At 39.7% G+C, this 20,962-nt stretch overlaps 1 protein-coding gene across 13 annotated transcripts in view; it reads right to left on the bottom strand.

The window, feature by feature from the left end:
• AFDN (afadin, adherens junction formation factor) overlaps positions 1 to 20,962 on the bottom strand; it is a gene marked incomplete at its 3' end in the record, with an annotated part of 127,361 nt that overhangs the window by 36,799 nt on the left and 69,600 nt on the right. For 8 of the 13 annotated variants that reach the window (XM_080941699.1, XM_080941707.1, XM_080941708.1 and 5 more), the window contains 11 exons: positions 19,815 to 19,933; positions 16,186 to 16,247; positions 15,886 to 16,091; positions 14,205 to 14,225; positions 13,329 to 13,474; positions 12,948 to 13,042; positions 11,451 to 11,716; positions 10,063 to 10,206; positions 7,607 to 7,805; positions 4,279 to 4,382; positions 2,523 to 2,609 (listed from right to left, as the gene is read on the bottom strand). In XM_080941699.1, coding sequence (XP_080797825.1) covers positions 2,523 to 2,609; positions 4,279 to 4,382; positions 7,607 to 7,805; positions 10,063 to 10,206; positions 11,451 to 11,716; positions 12,948 to 13,042; positions 13,329 to 13,474; positions 14,205 to 14,225; positions 15,886 to 16,091; positions 16,186 to 16,247; positions 19,815 to 19,933 — 1,449 coding nt within the window. The remainder of the gene's footprint in view (positions 1 to 2,522; positions 2,610 to 4,278; positions 4,383 to 7,606; positions 7,806 to 10,062; positions 10,207 to 11,450; positions 11,717 to 12,947; positions 13,043 to 13,328; positions 13,475 to 14,204; positions 14,226 to 15,885; positions 16,092 to 16,185; positions 16,248 to 19,814; positions 19,934 to 20,962) is intronic. The other 5 variants (XM_080941706.1, XM_080941710.1, XM_080941711.1 and 2 more) reach the window with 1 other exon arrangement.

Here is a 20,962-nt window from a genome sequence, read left to right as displayed (position 1 = left end):
TTGACAGACAACCAACTTTCCCCACCACAGGTTCAACCAGTCTAGTTCTGAATAGAACAGACCTGTCCCGAGCCCCTGTCCTGAGTTCAGCATGTCACCGAATCTCAGACTCCACTCTATCCTTCTCCAAGCCCTTCCTTTTGTTGTGCTGCCAACGGAGCACGAAGCCAAAAAAAAACAAAACAAAAACAAAAACAAAAACAAAAAAGAAAACAACCCCAAAACTACCTCCCTTTGTCAACCTACAACTCTAACAGTGCATAGCACAGCTTCCCCCCACTTTCTCTGGTCCCCTTGGAGATGCAGGCTGCTCAAACATGGTACACAGTACTGATCTGGTCTCCGCTGCCATGTCTTCACTTCCACCTATAACATACCTCTTCTAGGACAGCTTTCCAATTTCTTAATTCCAAAGACCAGCTAATATCCCACAATGCATGGATGAGTACTTTCACGCTCATTAATCTACTTATTTTTTAACTTTTACAAATCTCAAATACAGTGTTACGGTATCTATGTTGAATCTTGGTATGTTTAACACTAAGGGCATAAAGTTTCTTCACAGTAAATTCAGCTAACACTATTCTAATACAGTTGACAATTTAGTGTACTGATTAAGTTAATAAAATAAATGAGTGGCTCATTGTGTTAGTAGTCTCTGTCAACTTGACACAATCTAAAGTCACTTGGGAAAAGGGAACTTCAATTTAGGAACTGTCTCTGTGGGTATACCGGCCTGTGGGTATACCTATGGAGGATTCTCTTGATTAATGTAGAAGGGCCCAGCCCATTGTGGGTATCACCACCCACAGGTGGTGCTGAGTAGCATAAGAAAACAATATGAGCAAGCACTGAAAAAGAGTCAGAAACCAGTGTTCCAACATAGTCTCTGGTTCAGTCCTGTGCCAAGGTTCCTGACCTTGATGACAGACTGGCTCTGCAAGCCGGCATTGCCCATAGTACTTACCACAGCAGCAGAAAGAAAACCAAGACATACATACTTTAAAAGCTAAAACAAAGTGCTTATTTTTGCTAACAAGTAATTTTGTCTATCACATCCCAGCGGCTGACTTAGAGAACACCACCAGAGAGGAAAGTGTTGGCTGGTTACCACTGACAATGCAAGTCAACTCCTAACCATCAAACTTCAGTGCTGTGAGGACTAGAAATCACACAAAGACCTGCTTTGGCTCAAGGATAAGCTCAAAGATGAGCTGCCAGTAAAATGCTAGAAGGTAGGACATCAACTATGTGTTTTAGGTTTTTTTTGTTCTGTCTTGTTTTCTGAGACAGGGTTATCCTATATATTCCAGGCAAGTCTAGTGTGGAACCTCCATCTTCCTAATCCTTCCTGCTCAACACTGGGAATACAAGCATGTACCAACATGTCTCTTTTTGAAAATAAGCAAGAAGGACAAAGATTCAAGAAGGAATGACAAACATGTGCTTACAATCCACTCCCAGTCGAGAGCCATGACTTTGGTAAGCTGCTCTTCCTTCTAAATGAAAGCAATGCTCTCCCCACGGTCTGCCCTATACCTCATGCCATGTGCACTGTATGTAAATCAGTGTGCAAGAGTTGGGGGCTTAATGCAGTCTTTAAAACAACACAAGGGAATGATGAGGCTTCAACTATCAACTTCCAACTAATATTCATTATAACAGTATTCTGATGTATAAAAATGACTAGCACCAATTTTAAGCATTTCTGAAAATGCACGGCATCATGACATTTGGGATGCTTTTTCATAATGCCATATGGTGTTTGCAAGCTTTTAAAATATTCTCTGGAAATTAGACAAAGGTAACAACTTCAGCAGACAAAACTATTATTTTAGGCAAAATATTACTATAGCTCAACAAAGTATCTTGCTAAATATTAGCTAAACTCATATTTGGAAAGGAGAGGTAATAACATACGTAATATGAAAGCAGAGTAGAGACCATTTGAGGAAGAGAACCAGTCAGAGTTGGGTGAAGACACGAGGACACAGTAATGCAGAGGGGTGACTGAGAACCACACACAAAAACATTTGTTCTACTCAAAGTATGTGACTAGGATTGCGGAAGCTTTTTTTAAGAAAATAACTTCTAATCAAACTATTAATTCCTTTTAACTGAAAGAAAAATCTTCCTTTAGCAGACTAATAGGTGAAAGGACTTATAAGCGAGAGAACAGGGACGGTGAGGGAACTGCCAATGCCTGTGATGGACACACAGCTGTACTTCAGCTCCAATCCATCCTCCAGTAGAAAATGCTTCCTGTTATTAGGTCCCATGACTGTCACACACAGAGCTGAAAAGAGTTGTGAAGAGTTGTTACCTGCTACTATGAAGTAGCAACTACAATTGTTCCTCTTGTGCCCATATTTGCCTTTTCCACCTCATCAAGTCTTGACCATGCCTTTATACTATTTCCTGAGACCATTCCATCTCAAGACCTTGAGTCTAGCCACTCTCACACAAAGACCATCCTTCAATGGTCACAGAGGGAAGATGTTCCTGGGCTCCTTCAGTCCTACCTTTGCTGCAACAATACTGAGGCCCATTCCATTCTGCTTCTTCAGGGTCACAGTGATTATCTCAGGCTCCTTCCTCAGAGGCTGGGCCTAAGATGAGAAAAGAGGCTTACTTATGACTAACTCGAACTGCTTTCACATGGTAGAAAGATAGCTATTTGTTATAACAGAGAATGGGGAAGAGTATAAAGGGTCCACTGTCTCAGGTACTTTTCTTTTTAAAAAGATTTCTTTATTTTATTTATATGAGCACACGGTAGCTGTCTTCAGAAACACCAGAAGAGGACATTGGATCCCATTACACATGCTTGTGAACCATCATGTGGTTGTTGGGAATTGAATTTAGGACCTCCGGAAGGGCCATTTCTGTCAGGTACTTTTCTTTTGGCAAACAAAATACTAAATTGTTTGACTATAGTATAGAAGATGAGTTTAGTTACCAATATCATTTAAATGTTAAAAATTTAATATATGAAACAAAATTAAACTTCTCCTTCTATCAGGTTAAAAAACACAACCATAAAAACAAAATCCAACTTTTACCTTTATGATCTTTTTAAATAAACAGTTAAGCTTTTGCTTTGTTCTCCACTGGAAAAAGTTTAGAATTATTTCAGAGTCTGGGAAGATAGCAGCAAATGTCTGTAGCAGAGATGAACTAATATCTCTGTCTCTTGGAAAACGGAGTCATTTTAAAGTGATGACCATAAAGGAACTATAGGATGCATTAAAAGTATTACCTGCACTTTGCCAAGAAATGCATCCTGAGCAGCCAGAGCCTAGACACAGTCAAAGGAGGCTTGGTGGTGGTGGTGGCGTTTTTGTTTTTTTTTTTTAAGGAAAACATTATTTAAGTGCATGTTACACTCATGCCAGACTTCAAACCAAAATGTGAACACAATTAAAAAGCAAAATGAACACTGAGTACATGCTGATGAAAACTCAACTCTGAAGATATATGTTACAGAACACGGTATTTAAACATAGGCAAGGAAAGGTACAGCCAGTGAAGGACCAGGAAAAAACAGTCACGTGACAGCAAGACCACGGGAAAACATAGTCATGTGATAATAAGACTGTTGGTTTATATAAACCAACACTTGAAATCTATCTCCTGAGAACTCTGAGAATAAATCTGAAAGATGAGTAGCCAATGAGCCCTAGAAGTGCTTGTCTTTTAGTGGTAGCCAGCTGCTGTTGTTGTTACTTTGAATTTGACCAAAAATAAACATACGATGTCAAGAAAAAGGAAGCATCCATTTTGAAACTCTATATTTGAAGCAAAGTGTAATTTTTCTTAAGATGGATGAAACTCCTTATTATCTCAAAATAGTGAGTTATGTGATATACATCTAAAATAAGGCAGAAATGAGTAGAAAAATAAATTATTTTCGCAACTAAAACAGTTTTCTAATAATATCTTTCAAAGTTACTATATATATATATACATATATATATATGTGTATATATATATATATATATATATATATATATGTATATATATATGCAGTCTGCCATGATTGTTGAGTGTAAATACTCTTAACCTCTAAAAATCCATTTATTACAACTCAACTGTACAGACCTGGCTCATGAAGTAAGCACATGTATTTTCACAAATCAAGGTTCTAAAATGTTTGAATCAATCATTTTAAATGTTCATCGTTAACATTCAGTGTAAGAAAAGGATTCATTACTTTACATCTCCAACTCATTAGAAACACATCTGATGCTCTAATCCATCCAAACCTCAAATACTTGCCAGTTCTGTGTTCTCACGCATTAGGTGACTTTCATAATCTGCTCCTTCAAAGTATATTGTCCAGGTACCGGGTGAACGTGTGTGAGGAACCAACCTGCAAAATCCTAAGAAGAAAACAGTAAATAAAAAATGGGTAAGGCTTACCTAATCCCATACAATTTTCAACAAGGAAAACAAGACAGAACATTGCTTCATATTTGGAACTGAGGTTGGTATTTTGTGACAAGGTCTCATTATTTATCTGAGGCTTGTTTAGAGCTATGCTTCTGCCTCAGTTTCTCAACTGCTGGGATTTACAGGGATACAATACCACACTCATCTGAAGGTTTAATACCTTAGTGAACATTCTTATCTTTCACATTCTATGCCTTTATTCTCTGTGAAAACTATTTAAAACAATGAACTTGTTTTGATCCATCAGAATTTAAACAACAATAACAAAAAGTTGTTGGGTTTTCTCTCCAGTGCACCCCAAAGAACTATTTTTCTTTTCCTATGAAAATTAGTGAGTTGCTCTGGAACTACATTCTTGCAGAACTATACAGTCCACCCTAAAGGAAAACCATGAATAACACACATATTTGTTTAGCAAAAAACAAGCACAGAGAACCAGAGAATGGCATGGACAAAGGCTATATCGGTCTACACCATTCCGGATTAAATTCTCACACTACAACTATTTAACATGTGCATCCTGGGGTTGGGAGGGTCCATTCTCACAACAATTTTGTCCAATTTTTTTCTAAGTTCATATGTGTCTACATTAGTGACAAATAATTTTTAAAGAAAAGTTCTGCTTTGTTGTTTTCTGAGACAGGGGCTTTGAACTTACTTTGTAGCCTAGACTGGCTGCAAACTCATGCTAACTGCCTTAGTTCTGTTATAGCTTAGTGTAGAGCATTTTATCTAGAATGGGCAAGGCCCTTAGCTGGACTCCCTGATACTCCCACCCAAGTATTTATGACACCTTATTAAGGACATACTTAAAGCACCAAGACTTTGTTATTCAAAGCTATGTCACTCCCACTTAGTCAAGGTTTATTTTGTATTCCTTGGGGTTTTTTTTTGACAAAACCAGATTACACAAGCTTTCCAGAACTGTGATTATGCTGCAGGGCTGCTGCCATCTTGTCCTGAATAGCCAGTGCTGTGGCACTCCTGTGGACATGACTGGTGTCTGAGTGCAGCCTCGCTAGGAAGGCTTCCCTGGTTTAGCACTCTACCAATGCTGTATAATGAGGATTGCTGGTACCAGACATATTTGTGGGAGAGGAATAAAGAACATCAGCTAAAGCAAAAAACATGTCGCTTCACTTTTTAAAATGTTTCAATCCAGTTTCATTGATATGTAATCTTATGTAATCTAAATTTGCTTTACTTCATGTTTTAAAGAATTATAATTCTTTCAAAAATTTGAATTTCAACAATTGTAAAGAATGTTTTGTTTTCAAATATCAGATTTCCATGACAAGCTCTGCACTATACTGGTGATGGGAACTGATTTGTCATAGCTTGAGACACTCATCACAACCCAGGCATTAGTCTGGGCTGGTTTTATAGTCTCTCACAGAACTGCTTTGTACTGGGGGTGGAGGAGGACACAGTAGTCCTTTAATCAGCTTACAAAGAAAGAGTGCAAAGAATTAAACACTGATGTCATAACACTCATCCCACTTTATACCTTTAAAGGCATCTGTGTGCTAGGCTGCATGAACTATAAACATCCAACCTGTACAAAACAATGTATGGATGGCCAAGACCAGAATCAAATATCACAAGGCCTAAGACTACTTATCTAAGAGAGCCTGGGGGAAAGTATGAAGAAAGCTCTTCAGAAGGTTAAGTGCTCACTGTTTCCATGCTGGCAAATACCTACGGCATACATGACAAAACTGGCACACTATAAACTACGTTCACTTCCAAAGTCGTAGCAGACTATAGTCTCCTGGCTTGTTTATGATATTAATTAAAGCCTTTCTGAGTGCTCAGCATCAAACATGCCTCAGTGAGTACAGGCAGGAGTGAGGAAGCCCAGCCAAACCTAAGCTCCAATAGCCCAGCACTGACGCCAGGGTGCTCACTCTCCACGTGAGGATACAACAGGGGAATTGTGCCTGATCTCCTGAAGCGTGCACGTGAAAAGACACCTTTAAGCAATTCCATAGCTAGCAGTCAAACAGCTTTACTGTGTTCCCCATGTTGTGACCAGGAACCTTCCACGGTCTTGAGTTCTTCCATTAGAGAGGGATACCTAGAATGCTAAGTCTGGCCACAGGTTTACCTGTACCATGAATGCGGACCCTTCAGGTCTAAACCTATTCACGCTCCTTCAAACTTCAGTTTTCTTTTTTCTTTTCTAAAACTTCAGTTTTCTTAAATGACCTCACCTCTGCCTCCCTGACCTTGAACTTTGTGTCTCTGAGAACAGTAGACCTGCTAGGAAGACAAACACTCCAACTGCTTTGCCAGCAACACAATCCATGAGAACAGACAGCCTTTCAACAGAATGACCTTTTTACCACTGCACTTCTGAAGATATAAAACGCATTGACTATAGCGCGTGAATAGTCACTGAAGTAAAACAGTCACACTCACTGTATTTGTCTATGGCCACAGCACCTTTAATGGCCTTACTATATGTTACTTAATTGAGCTCCTATACTCTGGGTCTATTTTCCTACTCATATGTTATCCTCCACATCATAAAAAAATGTAGCAGAGTACAATTAAAATTTGGTTTGTTTCAAAAGCTATGCTTTAAAGAAAAATAGTGTGGTTTTTTGGTTTTGTTTTTTTATTTATTGAAATACACCAGCAAAACAATCAGGGAAAGAAGCAGTCAGAAAAAAAAAAACCTAGAGATTGATTGATATAAGTCTGCAGGATGTGGTGGCCTCAGAATCTACACAGAGCCCTCCCCTTAAAGACAACCTGTCCAATTTTCTGACTCTTGGACTGATTCATAAGAAGAAACTAAGGCAAGGGGTGAGCTGCCCATAATAGTCCATCTGGCTGGCAGTGGGTGGATCCCTCGGAACCTGGGGATCTTGTGCCACTTTCCATGGCAGGAGAAAGGTGTGATCAAAGATGCTGTGTTGTGCCACCATGTGGGAAAAGAGCAGGTGCTCATTCCAGGGAGACAACACACCCACACAGGGTTGTGCCTGGACATGCAAGAGCTTTCATCTCAGTGAAACTCTTCTTGAGTCACAGAAACAGTTTCCACAGGAGACCTGGCACAACTCCATAGGCCTGTCATTTAGAGCCAGTGCAAAGCGCATCTGAACCCAACTCAAGCTCCAACTGAGGCATGACAAGTGGTATTTACCTCTCTGGCACAGAGGGTCTAAAAATTCTTGTAAACCATTTGGAATGTTTCTGACAACATCACAGGAATAGCCATCTTCTGGCAGAAGAAAAGGCAGTTGTAGGTCAGGGTCCTCCTCCAACTGCACATCTCTGCCATCACTGCGGGCAAGTTCATCAGCTGTGTTCTCAGCAACAGCCACGACATTTTCTATGAGATCCTGCAGAGAACAGACGTGGACTCAAGAGATGCTCACTGACAGGGAAAAAACCTCGCTATCTCACAGATGTGACCTCAGGGGAGCAACAGGATATATAGAACTGGCTTCACAAGTGCCTGTATGCCAGACACACACTACTTAAAGACAGAACACGGTTTTAACATCTGATGCTCTTTTTTCCAAAGCAGTTGATTTGTACAACTCTAACATATTGTTATTAAGTTGTGAATAATTATTTTTATAAAACATATACAATACCACAGAGAGAACCTCACAAAAAAAATATGAGAAGGTAACAAAATCACTGGTTAAAATATCTAGGTTGGAAGTCTATCAGTAGAAGAATTGCTGAATTGTGGGCTTGTGGATGATTTACATTACAAGATATGTTACTAGCACACACACATACACACACACACACACACACACCTGGGGGGTGGTGAGAAAGAAAGCAAACACACAAAGCTCTTCATTCTCAGGCTCATTATCATGAATATCCCAGCACACTTCCCCACGACTTCCATCTGGGAAATATTGCAGCCCCCATGGAGGCAACCCTGGGCTCTACCATCGTTTTCCTTTCCCACATAGGGAACAAAAGTTTAACTTAATTTATAAAGTCACAGGGAGTTTTGTCTACCACTGAAATTAACCATTAGAAGCCACTGTATATACTTTCCATATGGTTTCTTCTACAACAAGTGTATCATAACACTCACTCACGTTGTCATCTTCCCTTCACTGTAACATGACTTTCTGGTGCAGTGTACTGCTGACAGGGTGATTTTCAGTGTTTGGCTATTCTGTCCCTGTCTTTAATTGAAACTCAGTATGAGCTTCATTTGTCCACCAACTAGCATAATCTTCTCAACACAGCTAGCTCAGATGGTAGATGCTATGGTGTGGAACTGACACATTCTCCTAAAGGCTAGCCTATACTTAGAGGTGAGGCTCTGAGGCAGTGATCATATCCAAAGGGCTCTGTCCTCATCAATGGATTAACAGCTGGGGAATTCAAACTCTGAATAGGTAATTTCGAAGTGGTGGAACTAGGGGAAATTGGGTTTAATTAGAAAAAGGTTACTGGAGGGGGTAAGTCTATCTTTAAAGACCGTATCTTGCCATGGTCCCTTCCTGTCTTTGAATGGTTTTTCTCCCCCTGAGGAGTCCATATATACTATCCCTGTATAGAAAGGGTAAGAATGGGTCAAAGAAAGGATTCTACCCAAGTCTCTGGCCTAGTAAACAATTAAAAGAGATTACTTAGAGGAACATAAGCAACTTATAGGCAGCCATCCCAGCAAAGGAGAGCTTCCCTATTCTCATGCTATCTGCTTATACAGTCTTCAGGAAAAGAAGTCCTTTGAGTCCTCCCCCTACCCCACTACAGACCAGTGGTGAGCTCAGCCTGTGTCCTGAAGTCCTAGCATGAGTTGTCAGTTGCTCCAATTTTAAGACAGCAACACTATGTCATGCGCAAAGGACATACTGCTGTAATGTCTGTTCCCTGGCTGCAGGAAGAAAGCAGCTCTCCTCCACAGCATCTTCTCTGCAATGATGTTCTCTGCCTTACTACAACCAACAATCATGAAACCAGTTGATCATGGACTAAAACTCAGAAACCCTGAGTCCAAATCTTTCCTCTTTCAAACTATCTCTCAGATATTAAGATGGTAGCATCTGCAGCACAGCTCTCTGTCTCTATTTATATGTACACACACATACATGTACACAAACACACACACACACACACACACACACACACACACACACACGATGGGTTTCTCACCCTGAAGTTCAGACTTCCTTCTGGATGAGACTTTGGTTGTTACTAATCACACACTAATGCATGAAATCAAGAAGGCTGCTATCTAGTGAAGACTCATGCTGTTCCTGATGGCAGGAGTATACATATGGCATATAAAAAGTATCCTTGTAGCTTCAGTAGCAGCTCTCGCTCTCCGATACTCAGGCCTGGTGGTGTGAACTTCAACTCATCCCCATTTCCTCTAGTCCTTCCAAACACTTGTCAAAAAGCAATGCCCAGAATCAAATCATTTTTTACTTAAAATGTGTATATAGTCTCTAGTTTTTGCGTTGAACAGCTAAACGTCAAAGTGAAATGACCTCATGAGACAGTTTTAGGTATGCTAACTCACTGACACAAGTGAGCACACTCTCCTTTTCTTTCCACCCTTATCCAAACTCTCCTGTGCAGCCACACCCACACTCTGAGGTACAATAAATACTCACATACCGTAGGAATAAAGGGCTCATCAGGTGCACAGTGGTAATTTTGTAACAAGGCTTGAAGTTGCAGAGAATTTAACTTAAAGCATGTGCTGTTTATATTTGGAATGTCATCAGGTGCATACTTATCCATTGTAAGCAATGTAGTAGCCTATTTAAAAGAAAAATTATCATGTAGTAAGATATTTAAAGTATTTTTTCTTTGGCAGAAATTCTTTGAAAAGCCAAGAGTATAGCTTATAAAAGACTTTCACACTCAGTATCATGTGTGAAGCTCTGGGTTCAAATCTCGGGCACCACCAAACAAAAAAATCCATTTGTAACCACTGCAAAACCAGAAACTACAAGCATATTTTTGTAGCTTTTAAACAAACTGTTGGGTTATACTTTGGTTTTTATGTTTTTAATATAATTTGATTCAATCACCAATGTTTATACAGTCTTTTAAACAGCCTCTTTGAAAATTTGAGTATTTATACAGCAATCCAGATGATAATTTATAGGAATCTGAGAGTTTTGCTAATATAAATTTTGATAAGAGTTGAGAGCATCTTAGGCTACTAAATATCTTCAGAGGAGATAAAGGGAGAAAAACAAAGAGTTAATAAAATACATTTAGAATAAATGTTTTAAACTGCTGTAAGTTTTGAGGCTGCATATAACCCATGTCTTTAATTATAAACATCAGTACTTTGGTATTTGGTATCACACTTTGGTATCTAAAGCTTTCCCTGAGAGCTGTTGACTTAGCATCTAAAGAGTTAACTACTGTTACTAAAGAGTTACTCCCATTTTAAAATCATCATTTATCCTTCAGTAAAACCTAGTTTGCTGGTCTCATAAAAAAGAACATGTGAGTGACATTTCTGTCCTACTGTTTACATACCTTGTTACAGAATGAACCATGCATGTCCTTGAGATTCTGATGCTGGAGGTTGGAGTACTAAAAAGGAGGGGCCTCATGCATACAGTTCATTAGAAGGAGGCCAGTTTTACTGGTGCCCCTGTACAAACAAGGCACTTAGACAGAAATGTACCCAGGAATGTTACATGAGGTCTGTGGCAAAGACTGGCCAAAAAATGGCTAAGTTGGGTGTAAACCACTAGGGTTTAGAAGAACCAATTTATAATCAAGTACCTCATAGGTCAGCACCTTGACTTCAACCTCTGGTTCCCAGAAGAGGAAGATAATAAAACTCTGCTGAGACATTTGATTTTAGCTGGCTTGTTACAGCAGCCTAAAGGCTACCTACCATAACTCTGCCTGACTATATGCATATGAAAGACACTAAGGCACTATCTCCCCAAGTTCTCTCATCACAGAAATCTAAACTTCACCACAAATGGACTGGAAGGAGGAAGAAACAGGGAGGGTGGAGTTACAATTGTACACACCTGCACAATCCTGCTCAAGTGACAGTCAGCTGCAAGCTCTAGCCCCTGCTTCTCTGCCCAAGCTTCAATATGTCCCAGCTGCTGGCGGATAATTGCGCCCCAGTAGTGGGAACACAGGCCTGAATCTGGGTCAGTCACCAGTCTGTTGAACAGCCACATATTGATGAAGTGGAAAAGCTGAGAGAACAGCTGGATGGTCAAGGCGGCGTTGACTCTGCAGCGCCGCAATAAGGACATGGCTCCTGTGAGTGTGTGCAGCACATCATCTGTTCAGGACACGAGACAAAGTGTCAGGGGCCACATGTCACTGCAGAACTTCCTGAGTCATACCAATTTTAGACAAAGGTAGTTATAGCAATTAGCAAGTGTGTCAAACCAGCTACAAATACCAAATTCAAATAGAAAGCAGGGATATGGTCTTAAAACACATACAGTGACTAACCACTATTCAGATAAATTTACCTAAAAGACTTAAAGTATTACCAACTCCTTGGAAATCATCTCAAAGATACAATAATGCACTCATCTGAGAAATGCTCTGGGGCTGGAAGAACAGCTCCACGGCTAAGAGCACCTGCTGCAGCGCTGTTCTTCCACAGACCCAAGTCTGTTTCCTAGCTGCCTTGCACTCTGGCTCTATGGGCTCTGATGCCCTCTCCTGGCCTCCTTGAGTGCCCACAGCACACACTTGCACAAACATGACACAAATAAAATCCATCTTAGAAAAGGAAAGACATTCCTCACAGTATACTGAACACTGGATAAACTTCGGGCTGCAGAGGTAGCTTGGACCCAGGCTCAGTTCCTAGCACCCTACATGGCATAAAAGCCATCTACATAGAACTCTAGTTCCAGGAAATCCCATGACCTTTTCTGGCCTGCTGGACACTAGACACACACATACAAGTAGTCAAACCTCACATATGTAAAAATTTTAAATATAGGCCCTTAGGAGAGTGGCACAGCCAAAGCTTGCTAGGCCTATAACCCAGATAGAGGCCAGTGGCACTAAAAGATTAATAAAACTAGGAACTGAAGAGATAGATGGCTCAGGGATTAAGAACACTAGCAACACCCCTTTCAGAGGGCCCAAGTTCAATTCCAGCACCCATATGGTGGTTCACAACAGTTTTAATTCCAGTCCCATGCGATCTGACACCTTCTTCTGGCCTCTGTGGCTCATATAGAGTATGCAGACATATATGTAGCCAAAACAGACATGCATTTAAAATAAAAATAAAGACTTAAAAATAAAATCCAGGGCTGGACAGATGGCTCAGCGGTTAAGAGCACTGGTGGCTCTTCCAGAGATCCTGAGTTCAATTCCCAGCAACCACATGGTGACTCACAACCATCTGTAATGGGATCTGATGCCCTCTTCTGGTGTTTCTGAAGAGAGTGATGGTGGTGTCCTCATATACATGAAATAAATAAACAAATCTTTAAAAAAAAAAAAAAATCCAAGTTAAATGTTAGGGAGGCACATAAGACCCAAACCTATTTTTGGTCTTTGCAGACTGTTCTCCTCAGGATCATCCAGAAAGGCTGGCATGTAGTTATTAAGTTCTGACTGAAGGCAGTGAACCAAGTACCTGAAAATACATAAACAATTTTAATCACCACCTGATTAAGACTAATGCACAGTGTTAGATCTTTTACCATTTGAGACAATCTGTATTCTTAAGACTGCCTTCCATTAAAAATAAAAGTTGCACTCGGGAACACTCAACACTGGAGTTGTTGCAGAGTGCACCGCTCAAGTCAACACAGTCTCCTGTGCTTCTAGGCAAGCATCTTCAGTTAGGGCAAGTAAAACACTGACTCTGAAAACAGAACCCAAAGCATATAAATTTATTCTTTCCACAATGTGCTTCTTACTTAAATGCCATCTGTACCAAGTGTGCTAGAACATCCTGGGCATCCAGCGTGATCCGACTAAGGTCTCGGTCCTGCTTGATGAAGTTGAGAAGCTCAGATGCATTTGCCATCCAGAAAGCAAGTGCTCCTGCAATGTTCTTCTGTTTCTGTAAACAGAAAACATTTCCATAAACAATGCAAGACATTAGAAAAATCCAAACAGGAATGCTCCTGAGAAGCTGAAGATAGACCAGTACCTTCCCATCTCCACCAGGTAGTTACCACAGATACCAGATACTTGCAAAGAAATTTAGGTACATGCAGAGCAATGGGAAGCAAATAACCAATGCAGTGTCTGAGGATTCATACACACAGACATACTGGACTAATTAGATGCAATTTTCAGAGTAGTCAGTAGAGAATGGAGATACTGCATATTACTAAACAAATTGTGGATTATGCATTATCTGGTAATCTGCGTAGCATACACACAGGTATCCATGGTTACCCACATCCACCCTGATACTTGTAGTCACTGGCTTGGACACCATGCAACTCAGTATCAAGTACTGATCTATCACGTCCTCTCCCGACCACATTTGCAGGCCAGGCAACCTTAGATGAGATCCAAAGAATAGGAACCAAGGATAAATAATAGAGAAGAAACAGAACTTTTGTCATTTCATATCCACACTGAAGTGCATTAAGCAGAAATTATGAAATGCTGATAAAAGTTGCGCAGTCAAAAAGGATTTTAGTGTTGCATGTTTCAGTTGCTGAATGAGGGTTATGAACTGCTCAGTCCAGTTTTTGTAGGCTCATATTTGTAATGGAAGCAGCATGAGAAACTCAGCTAAGCCAACACAGCTAGGATCAGTTCCCAGCAATATGTCCTACCTGATCAACCTGGTCTACTTCCTGGAGAAAAACAGACGAGGGGAAATCAAGCAGAACGAGAGAAAGAAACTTGTAAACAATCATGGTAATTTAAAAAAATCAAAACACTAACATGAAGGTACGACATGACCACGACACTTAGTTATTCCCAAAGTATCTGACACAAAGGGTTAGGTTCATGTTCTTAACATCAGCACAACAGTTTCACAGTTTACAAAGATGTCATAATAAAACACAAATGAACATGCTGGTCTCTTTAAAAGATAACGCAAAAAAAAAAAAAAAAAAAAAAAAAAAAAAAACACGACTTCCAAACACTTTAAAATGATACTGTGAGTTTGATATGTGAGGGTAAAAGGGTTCAGTCCTCTGGATTTACTATGAGGATGAAAATGGAAACACTGAGAAAAACAATCAAAATAAAAGCTGACAATTTCTAAAGTGCATAAAGAATTCATCTACACCTAAACTAAAGGGAATGGTGTTTTTGGCAGTAGAAGCTAAATTATCTACTGTGGTAATTCTTTTCCATCACCAATGAGTGATCCAATTTTACACTAAATCTACTCTGAAGTTTAGTGAAAGTTCCCACTAGCAGACGATGAGGATGAGTTCTCAAAGGCAGTTTGGTGACAGAAGTATCACAGTCTGAATAACACAGGCTTCAAGTTCACACATGGCAAGAGACAGACAATGACTCTGGATGACAACTAAGAAGGACACTTACATCTGTTTATATAAAAAATGATGATACCAGAATAATGAAGTATCTGGATAAAATGATCTTTTAATCTATTCTTTAGCTTAAGTAACTCATAAAATCCTACTGTGCTAATCACTCAAATGTGAAAGAAATGTCTGTGGAGAACTTTTGGCTTTAAAAAATAACCAGAAAGTATTAAATGTCTCAGTTGCCTTCAAATTATATTGCCAAAACAAACATTCTTTTCAAATCACCAGGCCAAACTAAGGTATTTAACTTTTAGTTTCTTAACTGAGTTAAGAAAACTTCTGAAAGTCTTTAAAGTTACTTATAATAGCCTGTACAATTAAATCTTCAAATTACCTGCAAATGTAAAAATCAGCAGCATCAAGTTTAACAACTGTAGACTGAGGTGTTAAGGGAACCAAACCACCACCAGAGAATTCTTACCAAGGTGAGAGAATTCCACCTTAATGACAAGTTTACCTCCAGCCCTACAGTCCACCCTACAGACACACTGTCAAGAAGACATACATGCAAATACACCCAACACCACAGGCTCATTACAAAGAAGCAAGTGCCTCACACTAAAATCTCATGGCCTGTGGGAAGGGAGGATGGCTATCCTGGAGAAACACTCTCAGGGTAGAGCTGCACACATCAGAGTACAGATGACTGTAGAAATTCAAAGGAAACTGACCCCCTCTCAGCACTCTCACAGGTACTGTAATTTCAGGGTATTTTTCACAATTGTTATGTTACAACATATACAGTTTATCTTCATTTACTCTACAATTTACAGAAAATACATTTTTAAAAACAAGTTTCTATTTTCTTTCAACTTTAAAAACTGTGCATTTTATTTAAAGCAAAACAATAATCAGGCTGTATAGGCAAAACTTGTAACCAGATCACAAGTGTCACAGACACTAACAAGATGGCCACCATCCTCCCAGCACTTGCTGGGCTGCCACTCACCTGAATGACCCCTTCCATCATGCTCACCATCTTGTTAACAACAGCGATGGCCTTATGTGTACGCTCCGTAGGACTGATGTCGGGCCTGTGCTGGCTGGACAATACATACCGGCAAGCCATGTATAACACATAGGTAGGTGACAACTTAAAATGAACTGTAGAGCTATTGGTATAGTTTATAATGGCAGATAAAAAAGAATCTTCAGCTGTAAAAAAAACAAAAATAAAAATAAAGTATGAAAGTCACCTGGAGAAAATGTAACAAGAACTCATCCACTAATAGAATCTAAAATCACTTACAGCTTTCCCTGAATTCAATGCTGGCAGGCAGTATCAGTTCAGGCCCAGCAGCATCCTGAGTCCTGAAAGAAAAAAAGACATTGAACCTGCCTTAAGATGGGATCGGCATCTGATACCACCACTCCTCACTGCTGTATGCACCTCTAGGCTGGTTTGTAGTCACACAGAGTTCTGAAGTGTGACATAGCAGTACAGCCTCTTAGCCTCTTCAGCTACCTAGTCAAACATTCAGATGAACAGACAGAAGGTTGGTTCCTTAAAGTAGCTATCGTGCAGATATAACACAAGTCTGAATTATTAATGAGTGTGACATGTTAAAAGACAAGGATCTAAACCACCCAGTTCAGGTAACAGTGCAGACACTGCTGGGAGACAGCACAGAGAGCTGGAAGCAGAGCATTTCCAAATGAAAGAAAGCGTGTCCTAAGAGGCAGGCAACATTCCGTCCCACAGACACAGATTAAACACATACTGGGAACTTTACTGGGTTCCTCTGCAAGCAAGACAGGAGCTCTTAACTGGTGAAGATTTCTTTCGTTTTAAATAACACAGTATTTCCTTTTTCAAAGCTCACAATAAGGCAGGCTTTAAAAAACAACCAAAACAGTCATTCTATCTGCTGTGTTACTCAGGGTCACATAAATTCTAGATGATTTCTACCAATTTGCCTATAAGGAACTAACAAAAATATAAATAATTGGAAACATTTCTAAGAGCTAGCTAGCTAAGTACTGTGCTACTGTTTATACATCTCTAGGTACTCTGCAACAAGTGAATTAGAAGGCTAAGGACGTGTCTAGTTCTACAGTAGAGGTCCTCAGGAGATGGCTCATAGCCCAGCGCTGAGGAAAGAGGGCTGAACACTGCTCTGCCTAACTCCTCCTCAGCTGTAAACCTGTACATCTAAAGGCTGCACATACCTCATGCTGTGACCATGGCCAGAAAACATTTGAAAGTTACCACTGAGTCCTTGCAGAAATGTGTAAAATATATAAGTCCATTGTAGCTCTCCTTACCTTAATGGCTAACGCTCCCCTCAAATAGCCTTTTCTTTTGAAATGTAATTAGGACCATAGTTATTCTAAGGTATTTTGCTACCAAATAAACAGACAAGTAACCTTTGTTAATATTTCAACATCTTTTTCACTTTAGTCCAACATTACAGAGATGATTAGGAATAATTCTTAAAACTAGAAAACTGCCTCCCAACCCCCACCCCACATAAGCCTAGGAACATGTGTTCTCCCTTTCTGCAAAATCCACCGTGAACTGTAAATGACATAGTAGATTAGAAACGTGAAGTTAAAGACAGACCTAAATGGTGATGGGGTATCACCACAGGCCAAGATTCCTGAAGCAGAACTACGTGCTAATGGCTGTAAAGTGAGGCCCGTCCCTAATGCTATCTCAGTCCACAGGTCACAGGTAGATGGTGACCACCTGCCAGGTCACTGGCCCACTCACGGAAAGCTAGTACAAATAACCAAATGATTTTGCTTGGAGGTAAAAGAGGATCATTTGCGATAGATTTCTAATACTTTACAGACCAGCTAACTGAAGTAACTCTTTCCTAATAGCCAATCGCTTCCTTCTCCTCAGTCTCACCTCTGCCGAGCATAGGGAGGTGAATAAAAAGAAAACAATACAGGGGATTAGAGAAGTGCACAATGTTAACACACACTGTGTTAACATTATCATTTTAAAAATAAAATGATTTCCTTTAAATTATATTAGTCAGTTACTCCAGTCTATAATTGAACAGTTTGAGTTTAACTTATGGATTTAAGAAAACAGTATGATTTGAATTCACAATTATTTCAGTATGGATCTTATACTAAGTATAATTTTTTGAGATAGGGTCTCACCATAAAACTCTGGCTGACTGGAAGTAACGACGTAGACCAGGCTGGCCTCAAACTCATAAACTCACAGGGACCTGCCTGCGTCCAGGATTAAAAGTGTGCACTATCATGCCTGGCCGTCAGCTCCCAATGCTTAAGTGAATTAGTTTGGATAAACTGTAAACTATTCATTTCATTGTTTTAATAAATTTAGTAAAGAGCTTATATAAATTGGAAAAGGAAAAAACCTGTTGATTGTTAAAAGAAAGACCATTCCTATCACTCTAAGGGATGCTTATACTTGCCTAAGCTTTTCACTTTAAGCCTATTAAAATGACTTATATTTTACAGTACACCATTTAAATTAAGCATTGTTAATTTCAGCATTGTCAATGTAAAAACTGTAGTAGGAGTTAGAAGAAAGATTTATATTTCTATTTAATATCAACAAACAACACACTAGTATAAATAAAACTTTTACCATTTGAAACACACTATGCTTACCTTGCAAAATATTGTCAAAAAGTGTTTTTATAGGGAATAATTGTAATTAGTCATGGCTACTTTGATATAGCAAAAGCATATTGACTTGGTTACATCATGTTCTGTCTGTCTTCTTCCCACTTACATTACGTTAGTCATACTTCTCCATCACCATGGAGATGCATGGCTGTGCTCATTACAATAGTAACTCATGTTGGGATGGAAGATCTCTGAGTCCAAGGCCAGCTTGGCTGACATATTGGGGTTCAAGGACAGCCAGGGTTATATACTGAAGCCCATGTCAAACAAACCAGAACAAAAACCAAAGCAACTCACCACTCCACTATGATGGACAACATATTTACCCTACACCATTCAATAGAAACACAGAAAAAGAACTACATGTATAAAACCTGATAATCACACAGCAAAAAAACAAACAAACAAAAAAAAAAAAAAAACAAAGAAAAACCTTACATGAACAGTCAAAAACACACAATAAAAGTACCCTGATATTTGCTGATAACTACACACTTCACTTCTGGACTGAAGTTATTAATAATCTTGTGCACAGCGCCCTCTGCTGGGCAACTGTAAAGTAATAAGAGATGTCTTGGGTTGACAGTCAACTCTAACCCTAAGCATGTCCCCTGCTTCTGCCAACCATCTGTTCTGGATCTCTGACAAGAAGACAAAAGGATGCCTCCTGAAAAACACTGAGAAAGGCCAGTCCTAAAGCTCCGACCAACAACACATTCACTTGGCATCCGACTACTATGGTGTCACAAACAGTGAGCATGTGGGACACAGCCTGCCATAGCACTTAAAACAACTTCAGAGATTTCCAGATACAGAATCCCGATTTATTAAGGTAGCATAACAGAAAGCATAAAAGAATAAAGAAAGCAAAGAAGCTCTGTGTCACAAGAAATGAAGCCACAATATAAGGAAACTAATTCACCCTCTACTTGCCTCATCAGGGAGACATACCACGGAGTCTGCACAGGAAAAAATGTGTCTCCAAAATCATCTGTGTCTTTACAGCTCTACCTATGAATACATTCTATAAAAATGATGGCATGCTAACATGTTATAAAGACATCCTTTCTCTCTGTGTATATAAAGCATCCGACATAAAACAGCAAGTGTGACCCAATATGCCTTTGTCAACACTGTAGCAAGTAAGGAACAAAAGAATAGTCATGAAAACCCAGTAGGGTTTCCAGCTAAATTTGTCAACTCAATGATTGTTACACAAAGCCTTCTTCAGGACTGCTCTCCTCTCAGTTAGTCAATGTGAGTTACCTGCTTTCTCTTCGTCGATAATCCTGCTCCTGGTCCAGTCGGATCATTGGCTTCACCATCCCTCGCTCAGCTGTGCTAGAGGCAGAGGATACCCTGTCACTGTCCAGTCTAGTAGTGCTCTGTGACAAGGGAAGCCAGAGTGTGTTAGAACGTCTCACACCCCTGCCATGCAGGCAGTAATCTGATGACCAGTTGCTACACAGGTAAGGTAAGGACACAGACCAGATAGTAATTCAGAAACACTCAGGACACACTACCCCAGTCCTGCCCAAAAGCTCACAGCACTGAATGCAACAGCATGAAAAATACAACCATGTGATTTTCAAAGGGCAAGAAATAAACTTTATTGACAAGATGATTTTCAAAGACTAGTCATTTTACTTCCCAAAGTTACATTCACAAAATAAAACTAACCAAAAGATGGCACAATTTTTAGATTTTAAAACTTTTAAAAAATAAGCTTATAAATAGTGAGTAACGGCAACAGAATAGTAAATTAGGACATGTTTATGTGCTTATCCACAAATTGTTCTTAAGTGCCTTAAGAAAACAAAAACTGCTCACAACCTAACAGTGTAATATGTATTAGACAGACAAAGGCCTAACAGATGTGAGCGCACACAAAGGCACAGGCACCCCCCCCCCCCCATGATACAAGCACTCTGGAAAGGGTCCAACAGTGTTGAAAAGGTTAATCTATGGATAACAGAATTTCATTCAAGCCTTCCGTGTTGAGTATATACTGTGGTAAGAAGAGTTCTGCTTGACCTCTCAAGTCTTTACTTATTTGTATGTGCCAAATTTCTGTTGCAGTGTGGCATTACTCAAAGCAATAAAAGCATGAGAATAATTGAAAAAGCAGGGTCCCCATGTCCAGAGCTCACAGACCACATCATCAATTAGCAAGTAAAGACAGCAGCAGTACTGACAGTTGCATAAGTCTTACATGGAGTAGTATGGCTGCATGATGCCTAAGAACAACCCTGTCAGGAGGGCGGGCTAAAACAAGAAGGGGCCAATCATATGGAAACAGAATGAGACCAAGCACAAGGTAAGAAGCTTCACAGAGACAAGTAGAACACCCAGGAAGTTGTAAAGGGCAGACACTACTTACAGCACTGCTGGAGGAATGAAAGCCACAGCACCAA

Source organism: Micromys minutus (genome assembly GCF_963924665.1).
Source record: "Micromys minutus genome assembly, chromosome: 30".
Lineage (NCBI taxonomy): Eukaryota > Metazoa > Chordata > Mammalia > Rodentia > Muridae > Micromys > Micromys minutus.
Note: the sequence above shows the minus strand (reverse complement) of the source record. Positions and strands in the feature narration are given on the sequence as shown.